Source organism: Nilaparvata lugens, chromosome X (genome assembly GCF_014356525.2).
Source record: "Nilaparvata lugens isolate BPH chromosome X, ASM1435652v1, whole genome shotgun sequence".
Taxonomy (NCBI): domain Eukaryota; kingdom Metazoa; phylum Arthropoda; class Insecta; order Hemiptera; family Delphacidae; genus Nilaparvata; species Nilaparvata lugens.
Genome location: NC_052518.1, coordinates 67162013 through 67182223, shown reverse-complemented (window position 1 = coordinate 67182223; position 20211 = coordinate 67162013). Strand labels below are relative to the sequence as shown.

The 20211-nt window shown below is 34.3% G+C and overlaps 1 protein-coding gene across 17 annotated transcripts in view; it reads left to right on the top strand.

Moving 5' to 3' along the window:
- The window catches only part of LOC111050395 (potassium voltage-gated channel protein Shal), a 517077-nt gene that overhangs the window by 156427 nt on the left and 340439 nt on the right, over positions 1-20211 (top strand). Inside the window, exon 4 of one of the 17 annotated variants that reach the window (XR_005572986.1) lies at positions 20144-20197. The exons of 15 other annotated variants lie outside the window; for them this stretch is intronic. Coding sequence is in view for 1 of the 2 variants with exons in the window: in XM_039441500.1 (XP_039297434.1) it covers positions 11307-11357 (51 nt within the window). In the remaining variant the exon portion in view is untranslated. Of the gene's footprint in view, positions 1-11306; positions 11373-20143; positions 20198-20211 lie in introns of those variants that run through there. One more of the 17 variants, XM_039441500.1, reaches the window with a different exon arrangement.

The following is a 20211-nucleotide window of genomic DNA, read 5'->3' as shown; positions in this document are numbered from 1 at the left end:
CTGAAGAGATTCTAGGCGTTATTTTTAAAACAAGCATCACGGACCACTTCGGAATAGGCCTTGTTGTGGGGTTCTTGGACCTCACATTCGAACCTAAAGAGCAAGTGAAATTCATTGAAAAAATAAATTATCCACAGCTAATTGATGTTCTAAAAAAAGGATCTTGGGATTGTATAATGAAGGGGTGTGACTTGGAAAATCTAACAGAAATTTTTATTAATAGACTAACTGAACATATAAATACTGCTAAAACTAAAGTTAATCTGCGGCATAAACTACAGCCATTAAAGGATTGGATGAGCGTGAACTTGATCAACTGCATAAGAAGACGAGACAAAATGTATAAAAATATGGCAAAACAACCCCTAAACCTTGAACTAAGGAACAAATACACCAGATATAGAAACATACTGAGGAATCTAATAAAGAAAGCTAAACAGGATTATTTCAAAAATAAAATAGCACAAAATAAAACAAACTGTAAAAAATTATGGAGTTGTATTAATGAATTACTTGACAAAAAAACTAGGAACACTAATATTAAAATTGAGCCCACCATACTCAACAAGCATTTTTCTGAAGTGGGTAAGACCTATGCTGAGAGATTGCAATTGAATTCTATCCCTAGAAATATCAACCAAGCAAATTTTCCTGGAACCCATATAAATTCTCCTAACTCCTTTTCCTTTTATCCAACGAATGAACATGAAATAATAAACACAGTAAGGACTCTAAAAGATAATTCTTCACCGGGTATTGACAAAATCAGCAATAAATGTTTAAGAAATATATCCAATTATATAGCAAAACCTTTAGCTTTTATTATAAACGAATGTTTCAAACATGGACACTTTCCTCAGGAGTTTAAAGTTGCAAGGGTTGTTCCACTATATAAGGCGGGGAATGTAAATGATCCATCAAACTACCGACCAATAACTTTGCAGTTTATCAAAGGTTATGGAGAAGGTAATAAAAATAAGACTTATAAACTATCTAGATAACCATATAAATAATAACTAATTAACATTATAAATAAAAATCAATATGGGTTTCAGGCTGGGAAGAGTACACAAGATGCCATATCACATCTCTTAAACATTGTTACTGAGAATTTTACAAGTAGTAGGAAGACTCTTACAGTTTTTTTGGATCTGGCGAAAGCCTTTGATACAATACCTCACAAAAAACTGTTAACAAAGTTGGAAAACCTAGGAATTAGGGGTATAGCTCTAAAATTGTTTGGAAATTATTTAAAGGATAGAACACAAATAATAACTATTGGTGACAAGACAGATCAAACAAATTTATCAGGATATGGTGTACCACAGGGTACGGTGCTTTCTCCGATACTATTCCTCATTTATATAAATGACCTACTAAATTTGAGTACTGATAAAAGAACGCTTATCTCGTTTGCCGATGATACCACGGTAACATAACATTTACAGGTACATCATGGGAGGATGTATATGCTCTTGCAGCGGAGGGATTGAGCATCGTTGAGTCTTGGTTGAATGAAAATACACTCACACTCAATCATAAAAAGAGTACATATATAACTTTTTCACCAAATTCTAGGACTCAGCCTATAAATCTGACCTTGAAGTTGCATTCTCCTTCCTGAAGTCTGCCTGTGTCAACCCCTTGCCAGTGTGCAGTACTGGATAAAACAGACTCTGCCAAGTACCTTGGGATTATTATTGATTCACATCTTAGATAGAACTGTCAAATTGATGATAAATGTAAAAAGCTAAAATATTTAATATATAGATTTCACAGAATTAGTTTGATTAATGATAAAAGTATTTCAAAGTTGCTTTTTACTGCTTACATTCAATCCATCTTGCAGTATGGTTTACTGGCGTGGGGTGGTGCGGCGGGATGTCACATAGGTAGGTTGTTTGTGGTGCAAAAGCATATTATGAGAGCAGCGTTGGGTAAGCCCAGACTCTACCCAAGCTCAGAGTTATTTAGAGAATTTGATGTTCTGACTCTAAGACAGCTATATATTAAAAGTCTAATTCAGTATGCGGATAAAAATAAAATTCAACATGATATCCGTGAAACCCCGTACAACCTAAGAAATTTGACAGTGGTCCAAAACAGAGTTGACCTGAATGTTGTCGATATCAATTCAATTACAGAGTTAATAGATTAATAAATATTGTGCCTAGTAGAATTATTAAAATAATCTGTAAGAAACATAACTCTAAGGAAGTGGATAATTGGATAAAAACAAATGATCTTATTGTATGGTGATCTGAGTTTGTCAGGTACCTATTTCTTGTCTACTGATTTTTTAAGAGTTGTGGAGGATTTCCGTTGTGTTTCTGTATTGAACTTACTTAATTTTCAAAACTCAATATTTCATTTTGTAGTTTGTGTATTTCTGCCTGTCTGAAGTGTTCTCATAACTATGTCTCATTCTATTTGTAGGAATACTTAATAATGTAGAAAAATATAAGTAATATATATATATAATATAAGTGAATATATATAAATGTTGAAATATATTTCACATAAGAAAAATAATCAAAATAGTTTATGCATTGTTTTTGCTTAGAATAGTTCGCCTTCTTGCTGCTTTGTTGTGATCAGAATTTATATAGACTCCTTCCTGCGCTCAGGTTTTTACCTTTGCAGGGAGATATTTCTTCATAGACTAATGTAATATTTCTGTTTCTGTGAATGTATTTTTTTGAGGAAATAAATGAATTTGAATATTTGGCACCAGCTTGTAGAGGAGGATGGAAATCGTTTTCCGGCAGCCAAGGCGAGAATACCAAGAGACATGTTCATGGATGACTTAGTCACATCTGTCGCCACAGAGTCAGAGGCCGCGGAGCTGTATCGTCAGTCCAAGCAGCTGTTTGAGGGAGGAGGTTTCTCGCTCACAAAGTGGACTTCAAATTCACCATCAATGTTGGAGAAATTCTCGGAGGAAGAGAAATCGTTTTCGTACAAGGATTTCGAAGCAGACAACTCCTTGGCTATCTTGGGATTGAATTGGCAACCTAGTACTGATCTGTTTCAGTTTTCAGTTGAGAGTGGTGAGGTCGTCGCTACTAAGCATTCTGTTCTGTCAGTGATGGCTCGTATCTATGTTCCACTTGGTCTCTTGTCACCTTCTACATTATTTCTAAAGTGTCTTGTCCAGAAACTGTGGAAATTAGGAGTGGATTGGGACGAGAAGCCGCCTGAGTCTATATGCACTCTTTGGGAGAATTGTCAAAAAGAGTTGCCTCTATTGTTGAAATTTGCTGTTCCACATCACGTTGGTTTGTTTCAGGACTCTCACATCAGTTTGATTGGTTTTTGTGACGCATAATTGTCTGGTTATGGTGCAGTTATCTATGTGAAGTCGCAGAAGGAGAGCGAGGAGCCAAGAGTTGTATTATTGTGTTCAAAGTCCAAGGTAGCACCATCTAAAGTTGTTTCAATACCTCGTTTGGAGTTGTGTGCGGCACTCTTGTTGGCAGAACTCATGAATTCAGTAGTCACTATTATTAGTGAATGTTGTCATGTGTCTCGTATTGTTGCACTCTCTGATTGTACAGTCACCTTGTGTTGGATTAATGCTCCATCCGCGAAATGGCAAACTTTTGTTGGTAATCACGTCACAAAAATACAGGATTCTTGTATACAGGAGTGGATGCATGTTGCCGGAATTGAAAATCCCGCTGACTGTTTGTCTAGAGGTTTATCACCAGTTGAGCTTGTGAACTTTCTGTTGTGGCTCTCAGGTCCATCATGGATAGCAGAGGACGAATGCGATTGGCCCGTCCAAACTCAAATGGAAGAGATAGTGGATCCACCGGAGGCGAAAAAACCGTCAGTGTTGACAGTCACAAAATCTCCTGATTGTAACAGCAATGCAATATATTCATTGATTGGTCGTTGTTCGGATTATGGTCGTCTTTTGAGAATTGTAATTCTTGTTCTCAAATTCTTACGAATCTTACCCCAATCAGAAGAGTCAGATTTTGATGTTGCTGAGAGGTATCTATGTAAAGTGGTACAGAAGATACATTTCTCATCTGAATTTGTGCAATTAGAGAAGGGAGAAGATTGTTCTATGCGCCTTCGTCGCCTGTCTCCATTCATTGATAGAGGTGTGATTTGCGTCGGCAGTCGTTTGTCTCATGCTGGACTTGAATTTGAGACTTGTCATCAGATGATCTTACCAAAATCCGACGCTTTCGTATCAATGTTAATTGATTATCATCACAAGAAGAATTCTCAAGCTGGACCTTCGTTATTGTTGTCCTTGATCAGACAGAAATTCTGGATACTGTCTGCTCGCTCTATTATTCGTATTTGTGTCTTTAAGTGTAATCATTGTTCCCGTGTTCGACCTAGTAATAATGCAATTATTCCGAAAATGGGTGACCTGCCTGCTTGTTGAGTGTCAAAATGCAAACCATTTGAAAATTGTGGTGTTGATTACGCTGGTCCTCTGTGTATTACTATGACGAGACATCGTAATCCTTGTGTTTTGAAAGCCTACATTTGTCTGTTTGTGTGTATGGCAACAAAGGCGGTACATATTGAGTTGGTATCGGATCTATAAACGCCCATGTTTTTAGCTGCATTTCATCGTTCTTTGTCACGTCGTGGACCCTGTTGTGTGATGTATTCCGATTGTGGTACTAATTTTGTAGGTGCCAAGGAACAGTTGCGGAAAATATCTCAACTTTTGAACTAGTCCGAGTTTCAAACCACATTGACTAGTCAACTCGCCGAACACAGAATTGATTGGAAATTCATTCCCCCTGGTTCGCCGCATTTTGGAGGTCTGTGGGAGGCAAATGTCAAATCTGTAAAGTTGCATCTGTTCCGAGTAATTGGCAATCAACTTCTCACCTATGAGAAACTGAACACTGTATTGGTGCAGATTGAAGGTGTCCTGAATTCCCGCCCGCTGTGTGTACTGAGTGAGGATCCGCATGAACCGCTGGCTTTAACACCAGCACACTTTTTGACTCTAACACCGTTGAAATCGTTTCCCATGCGGAACGTGGACAGTGTCCCTGTGAATCGTCTCACCAGGTATGAATTGATCAGTCAACTTATTCAATCGTTCTGGAACCGATGGAGAAGAGAGTGCCTGCATGAACTTCAAAGTCGTAAAAAATGGTTGAAATCACCCACTTCTATCAGTGTGGGAATAGTTGTAGTAGTAGACCAACCAAACACACCTCCATTGCAGTGGCCACTGGGTGTCATTGAACAAGTGTTTCCGGGGAGTGACAGCGAGGTTCAAATGGCGAGTGTTCGCCTAAAAACTGGTATTTATAAAAGACCAGTAACAAAATTATATCCACTCCTAACTCAATAGTTGTGGTGATTGTTGCATTTTTTCTTTTGTGTTGTTTTTTGGTGTTGGTGTTTTGTTCTTTTTGTCATGTCTGGATTTTTCCCTTCCTTGGTTTTTTCAGTTTTGTAACTTGGCTGAAAAATAGTTTTTCAGAGGCGGGGGTATGGTCTGGCCAGGGAATTCGAATTTTAGTGCCAGAATGCCAGACTATAGTTCTGCCAATAGCAGGCTTGTGTTTGCACCGGCGCAGACCGTCCTGCCACTTGGCATTGTGGATTTTTTTGAAAGGCTTCTGTTTTGTTTTGTCAGCCCGTCTTGTTGCAAGACCAAAATTGTGTTTGTCATGTAATTTCGATCGGAAATTTCTTGTAAATAATTGTTTGAGTGTTGTGTGTGTGAATTATGAATATAACAGCGTGAATAGTATTGAATCGAATTAATTTGGATCGGATTTGAATTTATAAAGAATCCAGTTTGAGCTTTGTTCGAAACACAGTGTATAGCCTGCAAGTTGAACGCGAAAAGGCAGCCCGGAAGCGAAAACCTGTCTTTTCCCCGATTTCATCCCACCCTGAACCTGACCAAAACACCTAATAAAGGCTTCGAAGGGCAAGTAGTCAAGATTGGATTAAATTTTTGCTTTTTTTTATTGTTCATTGATGCAGAGTTTAACTGTACAAATAACCTGGTTCAAATTGAAGATTAAATTTTGCCCCTTGTTTGTATTTGATTATTTAAATAGTAAATTACAGTCCTCTGGTAGCTCTAGCCTGAGCTTTGTTCAGAACAGAGAAAAAATGTTTAAACTTTGTTCCTAGGTTCAGCTAAGGTTAACATTATTTTGTTTATGTGTTGCCGTAAAAGAGCTTGAAAATTACGTCAAAAATATGCCCATAGAAATCAGCGTTTTTCCAGATTTAAGAGCAAATATTCAGGAAAAGTTTAAATTTGGGAAAGTTCCAAATGTTGTAAATTTTGTTTTTGAAGTGCATCAATATTTCGCATTAATATCACAGAAAAGTTTGAAATTTGGTACACTGGTTTACTAAGGTCTACAAATAATGTTGTAAATAATAGAGATGGATGTTTGGCTAGGGTCTAAAAATTTTGAATTGAAAGGACTTCAGAACTACACTAAAGATACGCCCAAGATGGGTAGTTCTACTGCGTTTTCCTAACGTTCCCCGGCGTTTTTCCACATTTGGTATAGAGGCTTAGCTGAGATATAAAAATTTATTGCAGGAGTTTTGAAATAACGCCAAAGATCCGCCGAGAATCGGCAGTTTTTTTTAGCGTTTTTCAGCGTATTCTAAGCGTTTTTAAAACTAATTGACATAACTGATGGTACCGAATTTCAGCTAGAGTCTAAAAATTTTGTCTTGAGAGGACTTCAAGATTACGACTAAGATATGCCCAAGATAGGTCGTTTTTTAGCTCTTTCCTAGCGTTTTCATGATACATAGTTTTAGCTAAGATGGAAAATATGGTATAAGGGTGCTGTTGTAGAAAGGCATGAAAATTACGCCAAAGTTACGCCCGAAATCGGCGTTTTCCCAGTGTTCTTCTGCGTTTTCTCAGCTTTATTGAGAGCAAATGAACAGAAAATGTTCAAACTTGGTACAATTGTTCAGCTAGGTTCCACGAATTTACTTACGCTGAAGATACGCCCGAAATGTAAGTTTTTCTGCTCTCTTCAGTTTTATGAGAAGTAATAAGTGATTTTCAGAAAAGTTCAAAATTTCGTAAAGTATTTTAACTAGGGTGTAAAAATATTGTTTGGAGAGCTGGGGAATAATTTGGAACAATAAAGATAAACGGCATTTTCCAGTGTTTTATGCGTTTTCAAGTTTTTTTCCAGAACGAATGAACAGAAAATGTTTAGATCCATTAAAGAGGTTCATCTAGAGTCTAGAGAGGTTGTGTAGAGATATTCTTCCAAGATTCTGCCAAAGGGTATTCAGGAACAATATTGAACTTGGCAGTCTAAACTCTGGAACCCGCGAGTTACCAAGTACACTAGATTGGAACTTGAAAGCGCGAATATGAATGTTTCGTAAGTTCTGCACATTATTTCTTGTTGTGGATAAAGAACTGGACTGAACAACAATAATTCTCATATCTTAGTAAATTCTCTACGTGGGAAATGATTCTTATATACTGAAAGTTTTTCAACTATTAATATCTACTCTTTAGTGGACCAATTGATAGAAAACGTCAAGCTCAGCTAGTGTCTAAAATTTTTTTGTAGAGAGAGCTTCAAAAGTTCGCCAGCGATGAGACCGAAATCGACGTTTTCCAGTGTTTTTCTGCATTGCCTCAAACTTTTCTGATGACTAGATTTTATATTTTATTTCAATTCTATCCAAGTATATGTATGAGTGATTATGTTTATTTAATTATATTTTCAATGATATGTCATATTATAAAGAGTTTGTAATATGTTTTGAATATTCAAATTAGCAATTGGCAATAAAAAATTAAACTACTGGGAAGAGCCTAAAAGTCTGTATCCGAATATTTTACGGGAGGAAGCAAGCTCTTATAATGTTGTACTCAATTCTCTATGATACAGCCGGGGATCCAAGGGGGCAGAGCCCCTGTTTAGACGGATAAGGCGACCGAAGTGAGCCAGCCAGCTAGTATTCGTATATATGCAGTGTGAGCGCAGCCTTAGATTATAAACCTTCACAAGGCTTATGCCTTGCAAGATTTGAATATAATTCACATCATTAAATTGATCGCCTTATAATAAATGTTTAATGCTTTCAATATAACTTGTTCATAATAATACGACTATTCTACACTTTTTACTTTCATCAACTATCAACATTATATTTCAATTATCGACTCTTATTCTCTCTGATCTAATCAATTTTAAACAACAATCATTTTTCTCCAGTTGATATGATTGATCGTACTCTATGTCTGGTAGAGAGTTGGTTTTGCAAGTACAATCGATTCAGTTTGTGTAAAAGAATCCAGGATATGACATGAACGCCCTGATTCTGAAATCACAGATTACTCGTACCGTACTTGATCATTTTCCCAGTGAATTATTAATTTTATTGAGCTTGGTACTTTCCCTACAACTATAATTTTAATATAAAGAAGTATTGAACTTGTGAACTCTGAAAGCATGATATGTTGGTACATGATGACTCATTCCCCTGTGCTATATTTCAATTTGTCTCTAGATCAGTGAGCTTGAAGCATGACTTTTTAGTATAATTATTCATTCAACTCTGTCAACATTTCCATTTGAAACATTCAATGTGTTAATTGTTACTGATTGCTTGATTCCATATTGTATGTTCAGAATGTTATTATCATCCGTTGACTCTACATCCCCACCAATAATATTTTATGATATCAAATAATACCGCCATACTTTGCTCGGTTCTTTTCAGATGTTCATGATCGTAAAGCTTGAAATAATTCCAGAAACATGCATGAATTCTCCCCATATTATTCTTGTTTGTTCTATATTATCCAATATCTATCATGGCACTGTTGAAATTGTTACTTGCATTGATTATAATTAACACGTTGAGTGCTATACATGTCTCCTGAGCATGGCCCCCACATAGGGTGGATAAATGATTCTTCTATCCCTTGGGCCCGTGGACCTAGGGTGCCCAGATCGAGGCCAGAGATTTCAGTTTTTTTCTGAGATGTTTTGTAGTGGACCACAGAAGAAAATAAAATATAACAAAATTATACTGACACAAGTGCTGATAATATTATTATCCGTAGTCCGAGAGATATTACTTTTAACACGGCTCTCACTAGAAGACAGAGAGGCCGATACTCCTTCCTTCACTAATCACTCCCACAACCTAACAGCATTCTCTCTACTTTTGTGTCAGTATTAAATTGTGCGCAGCATACTCACTCCTCTCTACTAATCTGTCCATGCTACAAACCGTGCAAGGAGAAATTGGTTTCCCCTCTTCATGTTAAAAGTAATATCTCTCAGACTGAGTGCAGTGTAGTAGTTTAGTGCAGTTTTATCCATAGTGCAGCTTTTATTCCGTCTATAGCAATTCAAGCAGCAAACATCATATTCCAAAACAAGCATATTGAACAATGTGGAATTGAACAATGATCAATTATTTCTATCTTGCAGTAGCCTATTATAATGTCCAGAATTTCAGATGAATGTACAGATCTCGAAGTACATCATATACTGTTTTTGCATCAGTATAGACATTAAAACTGGAATCATGTCATGGGAAATTGAAAAATCAAATTAACAAATTTTCAATCTTTGAAACTCATTAGCATATTGCACTCATCATTAGCAGTCATTCCATAAACTTGCATTAGTTAAGAATAAATAATGTTTAATAGAATCAATTATAGTAGCCTATTTTTCTCTAACATGTTTTTTTAACAGTAAGGGTGAGTGGACTTTTAATGAACAAGTAAATATCTTAGCTATCAGTTCATCTATTCTATAAAATGACATAGAGTTTATATTATTCCAGTAAAGAAAAGCACAGAATTTGATCTACTCCAGATGAGGACGCTGGAGAAGAACTTATGGTTGAGGGTGAAATGAGGAATTGAATTGGACGTAAAGAACAGGTTGTAAAAATGCCAACCGTTAGGATCCTTACCGAAGCTTTCAATATCAGACCAGCAGTCAAGAGATATTGGGAGAAGGAGAAAAGATAATCTCAAATATTATTTAGCATGAGTTTGAACTAAGCTATTACAGGGACCAAAACAAGCAGCAATGCCCATTCTGTTCAAAACCTATCAATCCCTTATTGGCGGAAATGAATGGAAAAATAGAAAAACGAGAATTCAAAATCATGAGACAATGATTTTCATTGAAACAATATCAAAACGCGCTCGTAAAACTTCAGAAAAAAATTATATGATATTTAAAAACTCAAACTTTCGTGTAAATCAGGTAAAAAAATCAAAAAGTTGTGGCTTCATGATGAGTGAACCCCCTCTCCTCTCGTAAACCTATGATGCGATATAGGCGGGGGGCCCGGCCATCAACCTGGGTGCAGGTCTGGCAATCGTGGGGCCATGCTCCTGAGACTTGTACGGACTTCCGGCCTGTGCTATGCAAAATACATGGAATGAGTTTATAGAACGCTGAGGAGCTCATTTAAATGCTTCTTGCCTGCAAAAATTCATTGTTCCTATTATGTATTGTAGTAGTTATATTCCTTAAACTTATTTGTTCTGTATTATATGGCTTGTAATGACTCACAATAGAGGTGAAAATCAAAGATTTTTTTCTAAATACAGCCTCCAGGGCTTCAGGAACGTTCGAGACGCAGGCTATGAAGAATTTTAGTAGATACTCATATTGTAAATAATCCTTGCATTAATGACGGGAAATAGATGATAGATTGATTTGTAGGAGGTGATATTGTTGAGATGGTATGTAGGAACCGGGAGACCTGTATAGTATATGGGCCGGACAGCCACAGGAACTAGGAGACCTGTATAGCACACGCGGCGTGGCCTGCTTTTCGCAACCGCACACGACGTGTTAACTGCTATAACAATTGATTAATCTATCAATTTCAAATTATTATGATCCATATATTATTGATTGATGAGGGGGATTGAGGTGATTATTATCAACGTCTTCTGGCCGAGAGAAATAAAATAATTCCAATCCCACAGAAATACAGACAATAACCCCTTTAATCCGTGAACACTATCAATAGTTCATTTGTTGAGTCCTGTAATAACATTGGTATCTATCAATATATGATTTGAATGATCACACCCCCCTGTTACATTCCATTCCACAATGTTCACCTGGAAAAAATTTAAATTTCTTCATGCATACAATTCTAAACAACTCCATCAATAAATTGAACAATATATTCATACCACATATATCACTTCACATAATTGGATTTTGAAGATATTATTCACTATCACAACATGCAGTTCACTCAAGCTGAATGATTGAATAATTATTTATAATCTGTTCTGCTTTGCATAATGATTATAGTTACGTGAAGAATGTTCTACACACAATATCATTGCTCTTGATCGGAATTAGATGGTTACAATACACACATGGAGCTCCACCTTTTATCAAGTTAAGTGACCACACATGTATGCTAGAATAAAATAGTGCAGCCTACATTATACTTGTACAGAGTGATTAGAGAGAAAAGAGAGATTGAAATGTCTCCGATCCCTTGGGAGTTCATTCTATAGCTGAAATAAATAGAAACTCAAATGAAAAAACACATGCTTAGAAATGTTCTATAACCGAGTTATACATGCTCAAATAATTCTAGAACTCAATACTTTCTGTGGTGGTATCCACATATTCAGTTCACAATGAAGTATTCTAAAATTGTGAAACGGGATAATCCTCATATTCCATGGATTAATCCACACAAAACATTTGAGGTGATTAGAAAGATACAGATACTATTCTATTCTTATCATAGCCCAGTCAATAAAGGTTTTTTCGGTCCGAAAATTAAATAAAAGCTGAAACTTTCACCATCGATAGAACCCTCCCAGAGGGTCATTCTCCCAAAAGTCACAAGAAATCCCCTTGGAACTTTGGAACCTGGAGCTTGCAAATCCCCTTGCCCCCTCAAAGTTGAAGAATGCAGGTAATCACGGGAAATCAATTATCTCTATAACCATCGATGGGAAAGAATTTTATGCTATTATATGTTACTCGATTTGCTACATTATGGACTACAGTATTAGTTCTGTTTATTCTTTCAATAAAACTAACAGTTTTTTTGATAAAATCAATAGGCCTATATGTGAGAATTCGATTCGTTACATTATGAACTACAATATTAGTTCTAACCAATTTTTCAATAAAACTAACAGTTTTCTTGATAAAATAGTATATATGTAAAAATTTGGGGGTTTTGCAATTTGATTTTTTTGTTTTCTTCGTTTAACTTCGAAGCAAGTAATTTGAAAGAAAAATGAAAAAATGAAATGGAAAAAAACTTTAAATTTTATATATATATATATATATATATATTATATATATATATATATATATATATGTAAGAAGCTGGTTGCTCTACATTCACGCTTCTTCTTTCTAATCATATGAACCATATGACTTGTTAATAATTTACTAATGTTGTTTATCAAACTAATAGCAGAGCTGATGAGAGAATGATTGAATGTTCATATTTGTACAGTTTAAGATTTATTGAGGTTTATATTATAATTGACATTAAAATCGATTTTCTAAAGTAAATGAAAATCTTTCGTCAATTATCCATTTTTAGTAATATGTGCGAAGTAAGATCATTATAAATCGATTTTTTTGTTCAACATGCCGAAAAAAGGTAAGAGTGAATTTTCAATTGATATTGATAGGAAATTTGTTTTGGAAAAATTCTCGGGGAAAATTGGACAAAATGCAAAATTCTGGCTGGAAGTTTTTGAGAAAGAATGTATCCGTTACAATATCCACAACGATGAAGAAAAAATAACATGTTTAAGACTATTTTTAGAAGGGAGTTCTGAAGATTGGTATACTTCCAACAAATATAAATTAGGATTGAAAAATTGGAATTTGTGGTCAAAAACATTTCTCCAAACTTTTTCTAATAAAGGCTGGTCAAATGTGAGATATGCATATTCATTCAAATACATTGAAAATTTTGGATCTGTGCTTGATTATGCTTTGAAGAAGGAACGATTATTGCTTGAATGTGAGAGAACTATGACAGATGAATCTAGAATCTCACATATTGTTGTGGGACTACCAGTTCATATTCAGAATAGATTAGATAAGGAAAATATCGAGACCACAGAAGATCTGATGAATGAGATTCAAAAATATGATTCATTCACAAACTCAAACGGACATAGTCATATAAATAGCCAGAAAAAAGACTCAACCAAGATGGAAGAGATAAGAAGAAAGAAGACTCCTTGTTCTGTATGTACAGCCTTGGGAAAACCAAATCGCTTTCATCCTGCAGAGATCTGTAGGAATAAAAATAAAACAGTGAATTTCACAACCTGTGAGGAAAATACACTCGATGTTGATAACTCAAAAAACTGAATAAGCCGGCGTGTAAGTTCATTCCATTGATTACAGTTAATGTACTAGTTGATAAAAAGAAGATTGTAAAAGGGGTTTATGACAGTGGCTCAAATATCACTCTAATAAATCAGAAAATTGTTGATGAGCTGAAGACAAAACTTATGAACGACCATAACCTTTTTCGAACTATTAGTGGTGTGAATTTTACAAATCGCCGGGCCAAAATTCCAATGAAAATCAATAAAATCGAAGAAATATTAGATGTATATGTTGTGAAGAACAATAATTTCTCTTATGACTTACTTCTTGGATTGGATGCAATAAAAAAGTTCAAATTGATACAGAATGAAAATTTAGAAATTTTACAGAAGGTTGATGACAAAACAGATGTTGAAAGATTGAATTATGAGTCATCTGTCTTCTCTGTAAATATGGAAAGCAATCTGAATTATCTTGATACTGAAAAGAGACAAACAATAACAAGGCTGATTGAAGGTTATGAATCACTATTTGCAAAACACAAATATGATGTAGGTGAGGTAAAACATGCAGAGGCAGAAATCAAACTTTCAGAAGATAGATATATTATTAAGAAGCCATACAGAACGTGTATCCCAGATAAAAAAGAAATAGAACAACAAATTTCAAAACTTTTAGAGGCAGGATTGATTGAATATTCAACTTCACCATTTGCATCTCCTGTTACACTTGCCTTCAAACGAGAAGAAAAAAAAAATCACGGCTATGTATTGACTTCCGGGAACTGAACAAAATTGTAATACCAGAGCCACAACCATTCCCAAGAATAGAAGATATAACAGTGAAGGCTGGTAATTGTAAATGGTACACAGTACTTGATGTTAATTCAGCATTCTGGACAATACCAATAAAAAAAGAAGACAGAATGAAAACTGCATTTGTGACCCACGAAGGCCATTATCAATGGTTACGGATACCATTTGGTTTGAAGACCGCGCCTGCAATTTTTCAAAGAATATTGGGTAACACTTTACAAAAAAATAAGTTGACTGATTTTTGTACTTGCTACATTGATGATATTTTAATATTTTCAAAGACATTTGAGGAACACTTGAAACATATAAACCTCGTACTTGATGCGGTTTATAAAGAAGGGTTCAAGCTGAAATTGGAAAAATGTAACTTTGCAAGGAGTTCAATTAAATATTTGGGACACATAATTGAAAATAACTCAGTCCGTCCACTCACTGACAATCTCAAAGCAATTGAAAATTTCCCACAACCAAAAACCAAGAAGAATGTACGCCAGTTTTTGGGGAAAATAAATTTCTATTATAAATACATAGAGAATGCAGTGAAAGTTCTAGAACCTTTACACAATCTACTGAGGAAGGACATACCTTTTATCTGGTCAGAGACATGTGATAAAGCTTTCCAAAACGTGAAGAAATACTTATGTTCTAGTCCCGTATTACAAATTTATGATTATGAAAAACCAGTATTCATTTTCACCGATGCCAGTGGAAAGGGATTTGGAGCTGTACTGAAACAACCAAAAGAAAATAATGAGCTTCATCCAGTAGCATATTTTTCAAAAAAACTGAGCCCTGCTCAAAAGAAGAAAAAAGCTATTTATCTGGAATGTATGGCTATAAAAGAGACAATTATGTATTGGCAATATTGGTTGATAGGACGGAAGTTTACAGTGATCACAGACCACAAACCATTGGAGAATCTCAGAGTGAAAGCACGAACCGATGAAGAATTGGGAGATCTTGTATACTACCTATCGCAATATGATTTCACATTGATATATAGCCCAGGAAAAGGAAATGTTGAAGCAGATACTTTATCAAGAAATCCAGTTTTAGAGCACTTTGAAGGAAATGAAGACATTTTAACAGTTGTGAATTTGATATCTATACAAGAAATAAAAGACGATCAAGAAAAAAACAAAGAAGCAATAATGAATAATAGGAATGTTGAATATAAAGAGGAAATATTCTACAAATGTATGAAAGGAAACAAAAGAATCTTCCTTTCTCAAGAAAAGGGTAAAGAATTGATTGAGAAAATTCATTTTCAACTAGGACATATCGGAACTCACCACACACTATTACACATACGTCCACATTACTACTTTTCCAACATGGATGAAATGGTCAAGCGCTATTGTGATTCGTGTCATATATGTAAGAAGAATAAAACAAGAAGAGGTCGCTCAATAGGATTACTTTCACAATTGGGTCCAGCTAGTGAACCGTATGAGATCATGTCGATAGATACTGTTGGAGGGTTTGGTGGAAACAACTCAACATTCTATCTTTAATCCCAATAATGTAATGAGTTCAATAATAAAAACAAATATTACCGATCACTTTTGTGTCAGCATCCACATAGATTCAAACACAGACCTTACTAGTACTGTAAAACCTAATCATTCATTTTCAAAAATAGACTATAATAAATTGCTATTATCAATAGAAACTGAAAAGTGGGATGACTTTTTAGAAGCTAATTTCCACGTTAACGAACTAATGAACATTTTTACAAATAAAATATCTGATCACATTGAACGTGCTACTGTCAGAGTAAATATCCCTCATAGATTCCAACCTGTTAAACCTTGGATCACACGTGGTCTTATAAACTCAATTAGAAATCGTGACAGGATGTTTAAAACACTAACCAAACAACCTTTCAATACAATATTGAAGGAAGAATATATAGCTTATAGAAATTTTCTCAATAAACTACTAAAACAAAGTAAATGTGATTACTATAAAAGCAAAATTAATCAAAATAAAAATAATACTAAAAACATTTGGGAAACTCTGAATGAAATGTTAGGGAAAAAAAGAAGTACTAAATCTCCAAAACTTGATGCCGATGTACTTAATCAACATTTTGCACAGGTCGGAAAAATATATGCTGAAAATTTAAAAAAAATAATCCCATCTCAACTGCAGGTAACAAATTCAAAGATTCATTTTTGCAGAATTCCCATGAATCGTTTTTCCTAACACCTACAAATGAAGAGGAAGTCTCCACCACTTTGAAATCTTTGAAAACTAACGCAGCTCCAGGTGTGGACAGAATTAATAATAAATGCTTGATAATTATTTGGCCATTTATTGTCAGAGCTTTGACAATAATAATAAATCGTTGTTTTTTGGGGGGTCATTTTCCAGATAGTTTGAAATTAGCAAATATTATACCCTTACATAAATCGGGTGACCCTTCAAATCCATCAAATTACCATCCTATCAGTATGTTGAGCAGTTTTTCTAAAATATTTGAAAGATTAATTAAAACCTGTCTAGTTACCTATTTACAAAAACATAATATCATTCATAAACATCAATTTGGTTTTCAATCAAATAAAAGTACAATAGATGCAATTTCTCTCCTAACCCAGACGATTTCTAATAATTTTAATAATAATATGAAAACCATAGCCATATTTTTAGACCTTGCCAAAGCTTTTGACACTGTCCCTCATTCTAAACTTCTAAAAAAATAGAAAGGCTAGGCATTCGTGGAGTACCCCTCAAACTTTTTACCAGCTATCTAAACAATAGACATCAATTCCTCAAAATTGACAACAAAACAAGTTGCAAAGAACTCTCTGAATACGGCCTACCGCAGGGTACAGTACTATCACCAATTCTTTTTCTTGTATACATCAACGATCTTATCAAACTAGAAATAGAGAATTGTGTGACAATCTCTTTTGCGGATGACACGTCATTGTTATTCACTGGAACTACATGGGAGGAGGCCAAGGATAAATCAGAAACTGGTCTTAAAATTATAAAATCCTGGCTTGATAATCATATCTTAACCTTGAATATAAATAAAAGTAACTTTATGACATTTTCACCAACTGCTGCTGGTCAGCCACATGCTCTTGACAACATCATTATACATGACCAACATCAACAACATCCAGACACTAAATGTCCTTGCTCCAAGTTGAAAAAACAGAAACATGTTAAATATCTTGGCATAATTGTTGACCAACATTTACGATGGGATGTTCACATAAACACCACTTGTAATAAACTTAAACATTGGATAAGTATATTTCGCAATATCAGCCAAGTTAGTGACAAAGAGGTTTCAAAGCTTATATATTTTGCTTATATACAATCTTACCTGGGATATGGGATAAGAATATGGGGTGTATCTTATTCTAATCATATATATAAAATTTTTGTTATTCAAAAAACTCTAATCAAAGCCATACTAGGAAAACCTAGACGCTATCCAAGTGAAAATCTTTTTCTTGAATTCAAGGTTCTAACAGTAAGACAGCTATATATCAAAATGCTCATAACTTATATAAATAAACATAAAGATCTATTCAATTTGCGTGAATCTACTTATAATCTTCGTCCCTCATCCATAACTTTTCTGGTTGCTGACACTAATTTGTCCATTTGCAGAAAACAATTTTCATACATTGCATCTAAACTCATTAATAAAATCCCTCATCATTTCATCACCAATAAATTGAGTAAAAAGCTGGTAAGAGATATAAATGAATGGTTATCTTCGAATGACATTAGTTTTTAAATATCTGCTACTAAAACTAAGCCAATTTTATCCATTTTTTTCTCTTGAGAAATAGATTAATTTAATTCTATTCGGTATCCCTCTTCTTTCTTTCCTGTCCTTTCTGTTCTCTCTTTTCCTTCTTCCTTTTCCTCTCTTTCTTCTTTTTAAGTTAAGTATTTTTTTTCTAAGTTTAAGAAGTTTAATATTTTTCTATCAGTTATTATTTTTCTATTTTTCCTTTCACTGTATTTAGTTTAATATTTTTTATTAATTAGTTTATCTTTTATCCTGAAATTTAAAATATCTAGATTTTTAACACTCGGCCCCTGCGCACAGGTTCTTTAACCTTGCGGGGACCTTCCTTATATTCATTGTATAATTCAATTTTATACTGTAATTCATCATTCTAATGTAATTCTATTTCTATGTTTCTGATTTTCTGTTGATGTTATTATTATTAAGGATAAATAAACGATTTTGATTTGATTTGATAGATTTTTTCGATTAATAGTTACAGAGATTTATTGATTTATTGAATTCCTGAAAGAGAAATGAGTCAAATAATTAATGTAGCCATTTTCATTGCAAATCATTGGTGTATATTGTTTGCGATTCAATTTGACGCCGTGGAAGGGGAAACAGCCGACGCGGTACGGCGCGGCTGACTCCCTTCGCCATAGAAAACAGTAAAAAGGAAATCAATAAATCTTTGTAACCATTAATCGAAAAAAAATCTATCATTTATGTCATTCGATTTGGACTGCAATATTAGTCGTATTCATGTTCTCAATAAAACAAAGAGTTCCCTTGATAAAATTATATATATAAATATATATATATATATATATATATATATATATATATTTTAAGTTTTTTCGATTTCATTTTTTCATTTTTCTTTCAAATTACTTGCTCCGAAATTAATCGAAGAAAACAAAAAATCAAGTCGCAAAACCCCCAAATTTCTACATATATACTATTTTATCAAGAAACTGTTTGTTTTATTGAAAAAATGAATAGAATTAATATTGTAGTCCATAATGTAACGAATCGAATGACATACAATAGAACTCTTTCCGATCAATGGTTTCAGAAATAATTGATTTTCCGTGATTACCTGCATTTCATGTTTTATGGGTCTGGGGAGGAATGCTTCCGGGGAATTTCTTGTGGTTTTTGGGAGAATGACCGTCTGGGAGGGTCAGGGTCTATTGATGGTGAGAGATTCTGCTTTTATCCACTTCCATCAATATTAGGTGGAGATGTATTGATCATAATTGTTTCCATATAAAATCAATTCCGAAAAAATATTTTATATTTTTAAATAATAATATGATATATTTCAGAGAACATACAAATCACGTTTCAACTGCATATGCACTACGATATGTTTTCTCGGAACGTAACTGCTTTTTTGGACCTTCATTGACTAGGATATCAGATCATATGATCCTAATCGCAAAAATATCACTTATAATATTAGGTTTGAACAAACAGCTGATCGTGGTGCATATGCAGTTGAAACGTGATTTTGTATGTTCTTTGGAATATATAATATATTATTTAAAAATATAATACATTTTTTTGGAATTGATTTTATATGTAAACAATAATGATCAATACATCTCCAGCTAATAGTGATGAGAGTACACTTACAAAATCGTCTATCCCATTGCACCAATTGTTGTTATAAGTAAGTATCGTATCTTAATAAAGTATAGTAAGTTATCTCAGTATCGGAACTAGTCCTGTCTCTGAACAGGTACCAGCTACCAGGAAATAGCTCTGGAACCAGTTCTATTCAATTTTTGAAGCAATGGTAATGAGGAACAATTATTAATTATTTGTATGTTTGTAACCACCATGAACATTTTATGCGGTTTTTACGTTACTAAGTGTAGGCCTACTGATTGCCAAGCTTTCACTCTGTACTAAGACATTTCATGATCTATTTCTTATGATGTTTTTCTTATTTCAGCTCCCAAGTGATTGTTGTGTAGATTTGAATCACTCTGTATTCTACTTTCAGTTGAGAGAGCTGATCAGAGCAGATTTATATACAGTAAATGGATTTTTTGAATTTTCAATGGAAAATCGTATTTGTATGTTTGTAGCCACCATAAGCATTTTTATGGCTTTTACTTCACCAAGGGTACTTACTAAGTTTTAGCTGACATCTTTGACTTTGCATTGCTTCCATCTAATTGAATGTAATTGAAAATGTAGTGTATGGGTACCGTAGGTAATGTTTGAGCTTGTTACAGGGCATAGAGAGCGAGAATATTAGCAGAGCAGGCTTCTGACGGAAATTGAAAGGGGCAAGTTATTTCTA